The sequence below is a fragment of the Pinus tabuliformis genome, chromosome 6 (genome assembly GCF_031772625.1).
Source record: "Pinus tabuliformis cultivar Carrire ecotype Pingquan chromosome 6, CPIR1, whole genome shotgun sequence".
Lineage (NCBI taxonomy): Eukaryota > Viridiplantae > Streptophyta > Pinopsida > Pinales > Pinaceae > Pinus > Pinus tabuliformis.
In genome coordinates, this window is record NC_142292.1 from 415766757 (window position 1) to 415780972 (window position 14216).

General features: G+C 39.3%; 1 protein-coding gene across 1 annotated transcript in view; it reads left to right on the top strand.

Moving 5' to 3' along the window:
* LOC149259069 (endoribonuclease Dicer homolog 3a-like) overlaps nt 1-14216 on the top strand; it is a 395016-nt gene that overhangs the window by 282412 nt on the left and 98388 nt on the right. Inside the window, 4 exon segments of the mRNA XM_089417273.1 lie at nt 6317-6598; nt 6900-7229; nt 7524-7673; nt 7848-8118. Coding sequence (XP_089273399.1) covers nt 6317-6598; nt 6900-7229; nt 7524-7673; nt 7848-8118 — 1033 coding nt within the window.

Sequence of the window (14216 nt, forward strand, 5' to 3'; positions counted from 1 at the left end):
CTGTGCTAGTTGCCATATTTTTAGCTTCAGCTGTGCTCAGAGCTACGGATTTCTGTTTCCTACTACACTAGGAGGTCATTCCTGATCCAATGTTGAAACAGTACCCAGTGGTACTTTTCCGATCTACTGAACTTCCAACCCAATCTGCGTTAGTGAACCCACTTAGCTTGATGTCATTGCCTTGGGTGTACATTATTCAATGCTCGACGGTTCCTTGTATATATGTTAGAACATGCTTGGTTGTTTCCCAGTGCGTCCTCTTTGATTCCACCATGAACTGACTGAGGGTGTTGACAACATAACAAATGTCTGGCCTAGTATTGACCAGATACATCAGGAACGCTATGAGTTGCCTGTACAAGGTGGGATCGACTTCTTTTTCTTCGGATGCATCAATCTTCTAGTTGGTAATCATTGGAGTAGCCATACGTCTAGAGTCTTGCATTCTGAACCTTTTCAGAATATTTGTAGGGTATCTCCCTTGTCTAAGGAAAATCGCACCCTTCTGCTGCCAAACTTCCAACCCCAGGAAATAATGCATTCGTCCCAAATCCTTCATGTCGAATTCTGTAGCTAGGCTTTCCTTGCAATCTTTGATGAGCTTGTCAGAAAAAAGATCATCGACATACAACACCAAGATTAGAGGCTCATTCTCTACAACCAGATAGTAGAGATTAGGATTTGCGTCACTCTTGACGAATCCCATCTTCTGCAAGTAACCATGATTTCGACCGTACCATGCTCTAGGTGCCTATTTAAGCCCATACAAGGCTTTCTTCAGCTTGCATACATGAGATTTCTTCTCATATGTCTCAAAACCCTTTGGTTGTTCAATGTATACTTCTTCTTCTATCATCCCATTCGAGAACATCATCTTGACATCCATCTGGTGATTCTCCCACCCCATCTGTGTTGCAAGGGATATCACGGATATAATAGAAGTATACTTGGCTATTGGGGTGAAGTTTTCTTCGTAGTCTATTCGTTCCTTTTGAGCATACCCGTTAGCCACAACCTGGTTTTGTATTTATCCACATTGCCATCTGTAGTGTATTTGACTTTGTAGATCCATCTCAAACCTACAATTGACCTGTCCTGAGGCCTAGGTACCACTTCCTAGACATCATTGATCATTATGGAACAACCTCCTCAAAACTAGAGGGTTCTCCAACCTGAGCCACCAAGTCTTGGTATCGGTCTAGCTGTCTACACTCCCTTTTCTCGTTCCGGGGTGCACCGACAAAATCCTCTGCATCTCGTAGTATCTATCAAATTTCTCGGCTCGTTCTTCCACTGGTAGTGGGTATATCTATTTTTTCCTCCTCCTCTAGAGACTCCTCCTATTGTGATACCTCTGGAGTTTTACCTTTAGGCGAAATATTGGTGCTAGTTTTTGCTGGTCGAAGTGGCTGGACCAATGGATCATCCTTTGACTACTCTCTGGAAGGCATTTCTCAAGATTTCCTGAAAGCTTTGTCCTCCATGAACTTTACATCTCGTCGAATTACGATCTCCCTATACCCCGAAAGATAAACTCTATATGCCTTAGTATTCTCGCTATATCCCACAAGATATCCTTTCTCCGCAGTCTGATCCAATATCTTCCTATTTTCTTCGGGTATATGGCAGTATGCCAAACTCCCAAATATCCTGAAATGACTCGCCTTGGGCTTCTTTCCGGTGAAGACACTCTCCGGAGTAATCTTACCTAATGCCCTATGAGGAGTCGTATTTTGGACATAAATAATCGTGTTGCATGCTTCTACCCATAGAAACTGGGGCATATCCTGATCATACAACATCGCCCTGGCTTCTTCAACAATAGTCCTGTTCTTCCTTTCTGCTACTCCATTCTGCTCTGGATTATAGGGAGTTGTCCACTCCCTTTTGATGCCTTCCCTTGCATAAAAATCAGTGAAGTCCTTGTTGATGTATTCTCCCCATTGTCTGAGCACAATATCTTTATCCTCTTTCATGTCAGATTCTCAACAAGAGCCTTGAACTCTTTGAATTGACCATTAACCTCATTCTTGGTTTTTAGAAAGTAGATCCAAGTCTTTCTGGAATGGTCAACAATGAAGGTGACGAAGTATTTAGCACAACTAAGAGCTTTTGTGGACATGGGTCCGCAGGTATCTGAGTGTATCAATCCTAGAACACTCTTAGCCCTATTGTTACTTCTGGAAAATGTCGCTTTAGCGTACTTGCCTAGTGTGCACCCTTTGGATACATCATCTCGTTTGGTACTCAACTCTGGAACTCTTGTTATTGTTCTTCCGAGAATTCTTAGAGCCCCATGGTGTAAGTGTCCCATCCTCCTGTGCCATAGTTCATTCAAATTTTTTTCCCCACTGTTGCCTATCAGTGCCATTGGAGATTTTAGCTATAATTTATATAACCTGTTACTTTTGACTCCAATTTGGGCCTTCTTTTTCCAACTCGTGTGTTTGACATATACTTTCTCCTAAATGAAGAAAACATCATAGCCCTTGTTTTGAAGTTGAGATACAAAGAGTAATTTCATCCCCAATCCTAGCACATGCAACACATTGGTTGCTCGAAGCCGATCCCCTGCTTCTGTTTGAAAGACTATAGTACCTCTTCCTACAGGGGTACATTTTGACTTATTTCCCATGGTGATTTGGAAGTTCATCCTTTCTTCCTGATAATTCAAAAAGCATTCTTGTATTCCTGTCATGTGTTAGGAAGCTACACTATCTACATACCAAACCTCAGAGGAGGCTGAACTTGCTAAGAAATCGACTTCTTCTTCCAGTCTGGAAGCTAACATAGAATAATCATGATCCATGTTCTTCGTGCTCTCTTCTTTCTCTGGAGATCTGCATGAGTCCTTCTGAGTTGATGCCTCAACATCATGCTCCTGACTTAGAGCAGATTCTTTAATCCTGTTGCCCGATCTCTACTCTGATACCATGTGAAAATTTCTAATAGGAAATTCTACTACAGTAACTAATTTATTTCTCCTACTTATTTTCCACAATAAGTTATTTACAAAGCCCTTCAATAAACATTAAAATAAATTCTACTGCAGTTATCACATAATAGCATAGAGAAAGTAATAGTGATATACAAGCACAAGGATCAATCACATCAACACAGTTATTTTTGGACAATTGTCCCCGAAAAACCCAATGCGGGAAAAGCGGTGCAACAGATGAGGGTTTATTTATTAATCTTCAGCAACAATCTCTTTACAAAGAAAGATTCTATAGAATACTGAGACACTTCCAAGAGAAACACCTGAGACAATTTTTCTCCTCCTGGAGAAGTTCTGACACCTCGTAGACCCTTTAACCTCTTCTGTGTCACTTTTGCGTTAGCCTGCGTGAGGACTGCGTCTCCAGCTGCGTTCTCTCATTGATCTTCCCTTTGCATTGTCTCTCAGATGCTCTGTGTCAGCTCTTCCTTAGTCTCTGACTGATGTTGATACCCTCCTCTTCCTTCACCTTGCTGCTCTTCCTCTGAAATCGAACTTCTTCTCCTTCAGAATCAATTTCCCTCAGGTTACTGAGTATTTGCCTAGTGTGTCTCCAAGTGACTCTCAAGTCTTTTCTTATACTTTTCATGTTGATGATTCAACGACCGAGATTAAGTCCCTAATTAACAAATAAGATTAAAACAGACTTGATCCTTGTCTCTTAGAAGCTACTCACCCATATCTTTATTAATACCCATTACTATTTTTATTTTCCTAAGTTTAGACATAGGAACCCCATTAAAAATATGAATTATTTTAATAACTCATCATCCGGGTGGAAATTCTCCAAACGATTTCTAGGTCTTGGAGATCTCATGAATTTTAGCCCCTCCAAAAATTTTAGATCTAGATCACATATGATGCTACCCAAAATCAACACCTAGTTAAGAGGGCATGTTGAAAAATGTGTAACTAAGTTCGGTCTTCATAAATATGAAATGTACTTTTAATTCTTGTATATTCTAAAATGAAAGAAAAATTATTATTATTATTTTTGGAGCATGGGTTTCATGCTCAAGGCCTTTTTATTTTAGAGGTCAAGCACCCATTGAATGCTTCTAGGGTTTATCCTAGGACAAGAGATCAAAAGAGTCATTGTCATAAGTTGAAGACCCCATTAGGCACATTGTAACTTGTAAAGAAAATTATTTTTGTCATTAAAAGAGTCAAAATACCTTTCAAGACCAAGTTGGTTTTGCAGCTGGAAAGTCGGCTTGACAACTAGAAAGTTGGCCTAAATTGGGGAGCCACGTCCACCTTAAGAAGCCTATATATAAAGGAGGGATCTCAACCTCCTTGGAAGACATTCATTCACTCACTCATCCAAGTAAAGAAGAATAGCAAGAAAGGCAACGAAGAAGAAAGAGGACGAAGAAATCTTGTTCTGGGCTATTTCTCTCTCACACGTGCGAAGGAAGGCTTGGGTTTCTGTTGTTGGACTAGGGTTTTTCTTCTGCAGGTTTGATCTTGAAGAAGGAAGAGAAAGAAGGTCAACAAAAGTCACATTGGGTCATCCTCAAGCATTATAAGGAGAAATTTCAAGCGAAGGTCTAAGGAATCCTTGGGAGGCAAGAACAAGTTCGCATGTGCGGCAACATTTATTGTTGGGGGGCTGAATTTCAAACCTGCAGTAGAGGCCGAAATTCGGAAGCTAGTGGTCAAAGTTGTGCTGTTGGAAGAGATTTGACTGGGTTTGACTCCATCTAAGTAAGCACATCATCCAGAAGAGCTAGACTTGGTCTTGTTCTAGAGGTCGTGAAATTTGTCAATTGAAGAATCTATAAGAAGAGAAGAGATTTACAGGGTTTCCTCTCAAGTGGAGAGGTTTTGGCCCTAGCTTGCAGTCTACATTCTATGTTCTTGTGTACTATTGCTCTTCTTGTTTTGGTAGTTGTTTGATGATACACAAACATAATAATAAGTGAAGAAGCTAATAAGTAAGAAAAAATAAAAAGACATCACGAGTAGTTATCAAGCAAAAAGAAATCACCCTATAATCATTTCCCTATATATTTCTCAACAATCCAAGACCAAGTCAAACTTTCTTGTTAATGATCTTTCTTCGAGCTACTTTGACCTAGCAGCTTTGAGCAACTTCAGAAACCTCTATCTACTTCGACCAAGCGACTTCCCGCAACTTCGAACCCCACCAATTTTCTAGCTCTTCGACTTGCCTAACAATTTTCCAGCACTTTGATTTGCCTAACGACTTTCCAGCACTTTGATTTACCCAACAACTTTCCAACACTTTTGTCTTGCCCAACAACTTCTGCAATTTTGACTTCCTACAGCAGAAAGTAGCCCTAAATATCTTTGCACGTGTAAGGTGTATAGCCCAAAATAATCCTTGCAAACTTCGCTTTTTCTGTAGATTTTCCTTTTTTTCGCTAGGTATATTCACTCTTCTTGTGTTTCTTCGAGTTGCTTGTCTTCCATGTCAAATGAGGTCGACGTCTCCCTTATATATAGGTCTCACACTAGGTCGAGTTATTTCCTGTAGGCCGACTTGTCCTCTCATAGAGGCTGACTTGTTACTTTTAGTTTGATAAGGTCTTGGAGGGTCTTTGACTAATAAATTCTCTTTACAATATGTAACATGCCCAAAAGGGTCTTCCATACATGACAATGACTCAATTGACTTGTAGACTCAACGACAAGCCCTTGAAGCACTCAATGGGTGCTTGACCTAAAAATAAATCTCCCTTGAGCATGAAGCCCATACCTCAAGAATAACAATAATAAATTTTATTATTCTCTTTACAACAAATACATAAAATCATGATTACATATGTCATTATGAAGACCGGACCAAGTTACATATTTCAATACCTGCTTCCTGGACTGTTGACATGTACATGGTCAACACACTGCTGCCAAACTCAAAAACTAGCAGTCACCCACCAGGTAACAGAAAGATGGTTTAACTGATTGAGGTAACCCTTGGGATTTTCTTGTAGTCTATACGTAACATTATTTGCATCTTTGAAGGATTTCAAAAGTTGTCCATAGGGCCCACTTTGTAATTGCATTCTATTTTATGGAGATGAGTTTTCTTTTTTTTTTCCCTCTTTAAATAACTTATTTTTTACCAACAATTAGAAAAAGCCGTGCTTGCTTTGCTGCTTTTTTTGCAAATCAGCCAGAGAGTTTTTCTTTTTGAGTTTGTAGTTTGGTTTGTTAAGTAGTGATTTCTCAGGAATTTCTACTACTTTGAAAGGATCTCTGTTTGCATTATAATATAGCAGAGAATGGTGTTGCTCTTGAGTTGCAATGAATCTCAAGACCTTACTATATTGCTGGTCTGTATATGATTAACAGCGGCTGGAGTTCCTTGGGGATTCTGTATTGGACCTGCTGATAACACAGCATCTTTTCTCAGAACATCCTGATCTTCCACCGGGTGTTTTAACAGATTTGCGGTCAGCTGCTGTCAACAACAAAAAATTTGCACATGTAGCTGTCAAGCATAATTTACATCAATATCTTCGACATGGTTCAGGCATACTTCTGGGCCAAATTACTAGATTTGTAAAGGCTGTTCAAGAGCAGGAGAGCAAAAACCAGTCCACCTCACTTGGACTAGGAGTTCAAGCTCCAAAGGTGAGTACTTGTCAGGAATATTTTGCTGCTTACAGAAGTTTATTGGTTTTATATTGCCTTATTGAAATTGAAAATGGACGTTGGGTTTTGGCTCTTTATATCTGTGTACATGGTTTGTATGTAAGATTAGTGCATGGTTGAAGACCATTCTGGATTATTACTATGATACCATGCAAAATATCTTATGCTGTTGAATACTGAAAATGTTGTCTTGCAACCTTTTCTTTTAAGTGCCCAAAAATGATATACAAGATGTGATTTAGCTTGTTGGAATTTTTTGTGGCATTTACAACAAATACAGGTATTAGGAGACCTAGTGGAAAGCATTGCAGGAGCAATCCTCATAGACAGCAAATTCGATATAAAACGAGTATGGGAAATAATGAGACCCTTGCTGTCACCTATAGTAACACCAGAAACATTGGATTTGCATCCCTTGAGGGAGGTCAGTGAATTGTGCCATTTAAAGGGCTATCCAATTGTCTGGAAGAAAAGCATACAGGAGGGGAAACTAGTTATTGCTACTATGGAAGTTGCTGTTGAGGATAATACTTTAATTGGAAAAGGATGTAAGACGAGTAAAAAGTCTGCAAAGGAAAAGGCCGCCAGAGAAATTTTAAAACAAATGGAGGTTAGTAGTACTTTATACACCTGAATTTTTCTCTTTTATTTTTTTAATATGGAAAATTCAGCATTTGAATCTAACCAGAGAAGCATCATTCCTATTGATTCCCATTTAGACTATGCCTTTATGTGTAGTTTGGGTATAGTAATTCTATTATGGATGACCTTTGGGAAGGCTTTTGTATTGAACCCTCTTCTCAGTTTAGAAATACAAATGATCATAAACAAAATTCTCATTTGCATCACAGATCAGTGGCATTCATTGGATCCTTTATAGCATACTTATTGTTCTATCTGACAGGAACGGGGCATTTGCCATCCTCGCCATCAGAGACTGACTGGTAGAGAGGCTCTTGACACGGAGGCCAGGGGAACCATCAAACGGAGTTTGGAAGAATCTGTTAGTCCTGAAGGCATCTCAAGGAAGAAAACAAGGCTTCTGAACACTTCAGTAAGCTTCTTTACAGCTCAAAACTATTTACTAATGCAAATGGATTATTGTGGCATGATTGCAATGCATCATCTTCAATCTCTTCATATTTAAATCTAAGCTGTTTTTGTAAACCCAGAGTTGTGGACTTGATAGTAGTCTCGTTTACTAAACCATATGTGCTTAATATGACAGGAAGAATGTATTCTCGATTGCCCATGGAAAAATTTGAATAGCAGAAAGTCTTTGCACACAGGAGAGGGAACAATAAGGCAACAGAATCCTGATAAGGGCATTGCTCCCTTAATTATTGCTGAAAGATGCAAAAACAAATTAGAAGCAAATCAAACTCAGGAGTTTCTTCCTAAGAAGAAAGCAAGGGGTATTATGACTTTGGGAAATTCTGGAACATCTCAAGATACCGGTAATCCAAGTGTTGCTTATAATCAGAGATGTTCTCCTTTGGGTAGGTTTATAGTTCATCTCAGTGTTAACATGGTTTACATTATTGTCAGAAGAAGTGTTATAAATGGAATTGGAAATTTAATCAGGAAAATGAATCTTTACTTCCCAGTGGCATTAGACTGGCTCCTGTTGATGTTTCAAACTGTATCTGTGCATTCTTTTGTTGTTGTTCTGAATTTAGAGCTAAATATTCCCTATTGGAGAATGCCCCTGGTTCACTAGTAATTTATGTGCCCACACCATCTTGATTCAAGTATAGTCTGAGTGATTTTCTTTGGACTTCTTTCCAAGCATTATTGTAAAGTAGATTGTTAGTTACTAATGTTGACTGGGATTTACAATTCTTCTATCTGGAATTTTGGAGCACTCAGACTCTTTAATTAACAGAAGCAAGAATAGATATATTATTATTGAATGATGGTTACAAGTGTGGGAGGCCCTTGGCTTAAACACTGCCTTGGGTGCCTCTTGGTGGATGGGCGTGATCTTTGATCATGCCCTTTGCCTAATTAACTAATAATTACAGAATTAATTTTTACATAGCATTGCCTGCCTCTTGAAAAGATGTTTTGTCCTCAAAGCATAGTAATGACGGGTGTTGACGAAACGCTTTTGTCTCCCAAGAAGCTTCTTCTTCTGGTAAGTCCTTTCACTTGATCAGGTATTATTTGATTACTTGTGATCGCAACTTTTTTCCCTGATGGAGATAATACCTTCTGGTTCAAGAATGACCCACCCTTCGTCATCTAAAGTCGGTAGTGTTGATTGTGTTGATTGATATTCGCCAAGTGCCTTTTTAAGGCAGGATACATGGAAAACATTGTGAACACAACTTTTATTAGAAACGCTTAAACTACATGCTACTAGGCTGATCTTTTGTTGATCTGGTACGGTCCATAAAGCCTTGGTGCCAATTTTTTTTTTTCGCTTTTGTTTTAAGGACAATTGCTTGTAAGGCTCAAGTTTAACAAATACCCATTCTCCAACTTCAAATTCTCCCTCTGTTCTGTTTCGATCAGCGTGCTGCTTCATACCATTTCTTGCATTATTTAGATTTTCTTTTGGTTTCTTCTAACTAGTCTTTAACAACGAGAAGTTCCGTTTCGATGATAGCAAATTCCTTCCATTTCAGAGGTTTTTACCCGTACAAAGCTTGAAATGGAGTCATTTTCGCTGATGTGTGGTAACTACAATTGTACCACCATTCAGTGAGATGTAACCACTGAGCCCTCTTATTTTATTTGTCTATGGCATAACAATGTAGGTAGGTTTCTAAACATTTATTGACAACATCTGTTTGGCCATTTGTTTGAGGATGGTAGGTTGAACTCATGTTGAGGTAGGTTCCTATATGTTTGAAAAATTCCTTCCAAAAATTACCCTTGAATTTGACATCTCTATTGTAAAAATTTATCATTTCCCACCCCGTTTTTCAGTTTCACCTTATTTCTCCAAAATAGTTAAATGCCCTTTCCCATATCCATACATTCAACCACTGGAAAATAAATTTTGCTGAAAACACAAATTCTGGAAAAATTACAGAATGCTGGAAAATGCAGAAATAAATATCAGCACATACAAACAGCCATTCAACACATTTAAACACAGTGATTTTTGGTCAAGGTGACCCTGGAAAAACCCCCTACAACTCTTGGGGAAAACCAGTTCGAAAGCTCCTTATTTCTGGAAAATGCTTTTTACAGTAAGAGAAATATTCAACAAATATCAGCAAGCAAACTTTTACAACTTATCTCGTTTTCCATGCCGCACAACCAACTGGAAACTGCTGTAAAATTGTTGTACGGCCTACCTCCTCCAAAGCTGCTGTACGAACTGTTGTACGGTTGCTGTACGAACTCCTTCAAAATGTTGTACGGACTATACGACCTCCTCCAAATTGCTGTACGGACTGCTGTAAAACTGCCTTGGAATGTGTGCCAAGCTGCTACCTCCTTCTCCTCACTGTCCAGAAATCTCCCTTGCTCTCTTGCTCTCCCTCTCTCAATCTGCTCATGAAAGAATGAATGACCTTTTCCTCCTTTTCCTCCTTTAATCTAACCCTCAGTGACTTTTGGGGAATCCCTAAATCCAATAGCTGAAATAGATTGAGATCTAGGGCTGAGATTAAATGCTCATTTAAATCTCACTTTCTATTTTTTAATTCACCCCACTTTAATAAAGACCCACTTAGTCATTTATTTCCAAAGTCACTTTTCCTTTCTAATTTTACATTGACTTTATTAAAGTCACTTTAAAATTAGACTTTAGTAACTTTATCACTTAAAGTCACTTTTAAATTAGATTTGACTTTATAAAAATTATAAAGTCACTTTAGGAGAAAAGTTAATTTCTTTTGGACACTTTTCCCTAGGCCAAAGATCAAAGCCTTAGGGAACCACCTGTCCTTCGGTACCAAATTTTAACATCTATCACTCACAATGACCTTGGGAAATCCATGTAATTTGTAAACATTTTTGCAAAATATCTCAGCGATTTATTTTGTTGAGTCTGATTTCCTCGTTCCAATAAAGTGAGCATACTTGGTGAGTTTGTCGACTACTACATGAATTTTATCCTTACAATCAGACACAAGTAAACCTTTGATAAAGTCCATTGATATTTCTTCCCATTTCTAAAGGAAGTGGCCCAGGTGTCATAATACTTTCATTTTTATTCCTCTGGCATTTATCACATTCTGCTACATATTTTTTAATATCATTATTCATTCCCCTCCAAAAGAATGATTGAGTGCATTATAGCAGGTTTTAAAGAATCCTACATATTCGACTGATACTGAACCATGTGACTCTTTGAGAATCTTGGCTTTAAATTTGGAGTTTGGGGAAATATTCATCTCAAATATACTCTTTCAACTTTTGGCCACTGCATCTTTTCGTGCTTATTTTCAACAGCTTTTGCCTTCTGTCTTGCTACTTCTATAGAAGTGATGTCATGAAACTCAAGCTCGCACTGGAGATGGGGTTTAAGTCCTGTGGCGTTTGATTGAACAAGACGAGTTTTTGATAATCCAATTTCTCGTGTAGCTAAATTTTTCCATTCTCGAGTGAATTTATCCACATTTCCTTTCTGTTGTAGTCTGGTAAGTGCTGAGAAGAACTCTGTTGATTTATGGTAGCATCGGATGTGCTTTAAGTCTCAAAATTTGCAGGGAGGCTTGGACACATGTATTCTAGAATACCCAGAAATCGTTTTGGGAAATTCCACCTAGAGATAGTTTTATTAAAATAATTAATTATTTTTAATGGGTACCTAAGTCTAAACTTAGGAAATTAAAATAATTAAAGCGTATTAATCAAACTAGGGGTGAAACTTCTCGAAAAAGACGAGGATCAAGCCGAAATTATCTAAGCCATTGATTAGAATCTAATCTGGGCCGTTGGTTCTCAACTAGAAGATTATAAGAAAAGGCTTTATGGGCATTTTGAAAACACATTGGAGAGAGATCAAGAGATCGAATTTCTCAGAGAGGGCAGTGCAACAATTGCTAGAGAAGAGATCGAATTGATTTCTTGTAGTGAGGGGCAGGGATAGTTTTTGGAGGAAGATTTCCTGATCCGGGAATACATCGCAGAGGAGGTAGAGAGAGATCCAGAAGAGGTAGTGCAAAGGCCATGCTGAGGCAATGCGGAGCTTGAGAGGAGATCTGAATTTGCTGGAGAAGTCGAGTTTCAGAGCCAGAAGTCGGGGTGTGAGACCAGGAGGGTAGAAGTCGAAGTTCCAGAAGAAAATCAATCAGCCAGAAGGAGTGACGTAGACCCCAGAAGCTGTGATGCAGAGTAGTGCAATGATTGCGTAGAAACTGCGCAAAGGAAGCTAAGGGATAGTCATTCAGTGGTTGGATCGGTACTGGATCGCCAGTGATAGTGTGAGGTATATCTCACTCATCTCTTTGTCAGTCAGATCCTTTGTATTGGATAGCCAATAAGGCATCCAAAGATTGTATTCAGAAAACTACTGCGTAATAATACAAACCGTCAGTTATTGCACTGATTTTCCCGCATTGGGTTTTTCCGAGGACATTTGTCCAAAAACAACGATGTCATTTCTGTGTGTTATTTATTTCTTTCTCAGTTCTTGTTTCTGCATATAATTTAATTAGTGGAGGCTGTAGTGTATTGGTTTTGGTATTTACCATAGAACACAATAAATAATTTGTTCAGTTATTTGGAAAATAGAAGAAACTTAATCAGTTGTTGCAGTAGTGATTCGGGGTTTCTCGAATTTTCACATGGTATCAGAGTGCAGGTGAAGCAAGGGAGCAAACTGGAAGAGACACCGCTGAAGAAAAGGAGGGAGAATGAAGTGCTGCATAGGCAGCAGATCAAATCCCTAGAGGGATTGCGCAATCCAAGTTAGAAGGGTAAGATTTTCGTGGAAGATCTCTCTCTAAGTGAGTCGACAGAGAGTAAGATTTCCAAATCGAGATTTGTCAACGGTAGAGGGAGCAGTGTAGAGCAGTTTCTGGTGAGACGTAGTTTTCTGCAGCAGTTGCTGGGGCAGAAAAATGTCAGAAGAGAAGAGACATTATTTTAAGGGAATTCTTCCTCAGAAGACTTCCAACCAAGAAGTTTGAATTCTCATTTGCTGAGCAGCAGGAGAGAGGAGGTAGTTCGACATTTTGTTGGAAGAGATGGTAGCTAACAGATTGAGAGATCAAGATTGGTTGGATGGAGAATCCAACTATGTGATTTGGAAAGGTAGAATCCCATGCCTTCTGGATGAGCATGATCTCAAGATGTATGTCGATAGTGTGGTAGCTGTACTTGATGATGCAGATCCACTCAAAAAGTACAAGGCCGAGGTGGCGAAGGCCAAGCAGTTGATCCTCGATGGAGTGAGGTATCATGTTGTATGTCACATTGTTGGCAAAAGGACAACTAAAGAGATGTGGGATGAGTTGGCTACGCTATATCAAGGATCTTCTGAGCAATGAAAGATATACTTGGAGGAGAAGTTAAGATCAGCTAGGATGGAGAAAGGGGAACACATTGATCTATTCTTGTCAAAGCTTCAGGAAGTTTGAGATCAGTTGGCAACTGTAGGATCAACTCCTCAACCTATAGAGATGGTACGTTTGGCCCTGAATTCAGTTTCAGAAGAATGGCAAGTGTTTGTCCAGAGTATCCTGGGTAGAGAGAAATTGCTAGATTGGGAAGGAATGTGGGTCTCTCTTCAGCAGAAAGAGATGAGGCAAGACTTAGTCAAGTGCAAACTTGATGGCAACAACAATAGTAGGACAAAGCCCAAGGAGGAGGAAGAGAATGCAACCCTTGCATCTAAGGCGCAACAGGAGCATTGAAGAAAGAAGAAGGACGTCTGAAAGATCAAATGTTTTCAATGTGGTGAACTTGGTCATTACTCTACGTAGTGTCCTCTCAAGAAGAAGGACAAGGATGCGAAACATGATCCGCAAGCTGCAACCACAAAGACTAAGGAAGAGGAGTTCGCCATGATTGTCTAGATACCTCCAAGGGAAAGGTGGGGTGATCTAGTACTGTAGTTCGAAAGAACTGCAAATGGAAAGGATCCTGGAGGAGTCCACCTCTTGGATCAATACCTTGCTACAGGAGCACATATCAGAAGTAGCGGGATGAACCAAGATCAGTTGATGTAGAGGAGTGTCGGAGTGACAGTTGTAGTGGCTAGGAGCGCCAGAGTCTGAACAACATAGAGCTAGTGTTGGAAGCAATGCAGTTGGCACAGAGCAGAGTCAATAGCAGCACAGTGGCTTTAGTAACAACGCAAAGGCTAGCAGCAGTCAGAACTCCAGCAATAGATGCATCATACTGAACACTCGTTCAGTAATTTTGGATGCTTTTTTGTTGTTGAAGCAATAGCAATAGTAGTTGGAGAAGGTTGCAGCAGTGTTTTACGACTCCGACTCGGCCGAGGATCGACTCCAACTCCGACTCCGACTCGGTAATGACTCGGCCTAGTCGATTTCAATGACTCGGTCGTTGTAAAAAATACATTAAATATTTATTTTTTTTATAAAAAAACATAATTTTAAATATTTTAAACATAATTTTAAAGATTTTCATTCATGTTTCCAAACACACAGCATTATAATATAGACGG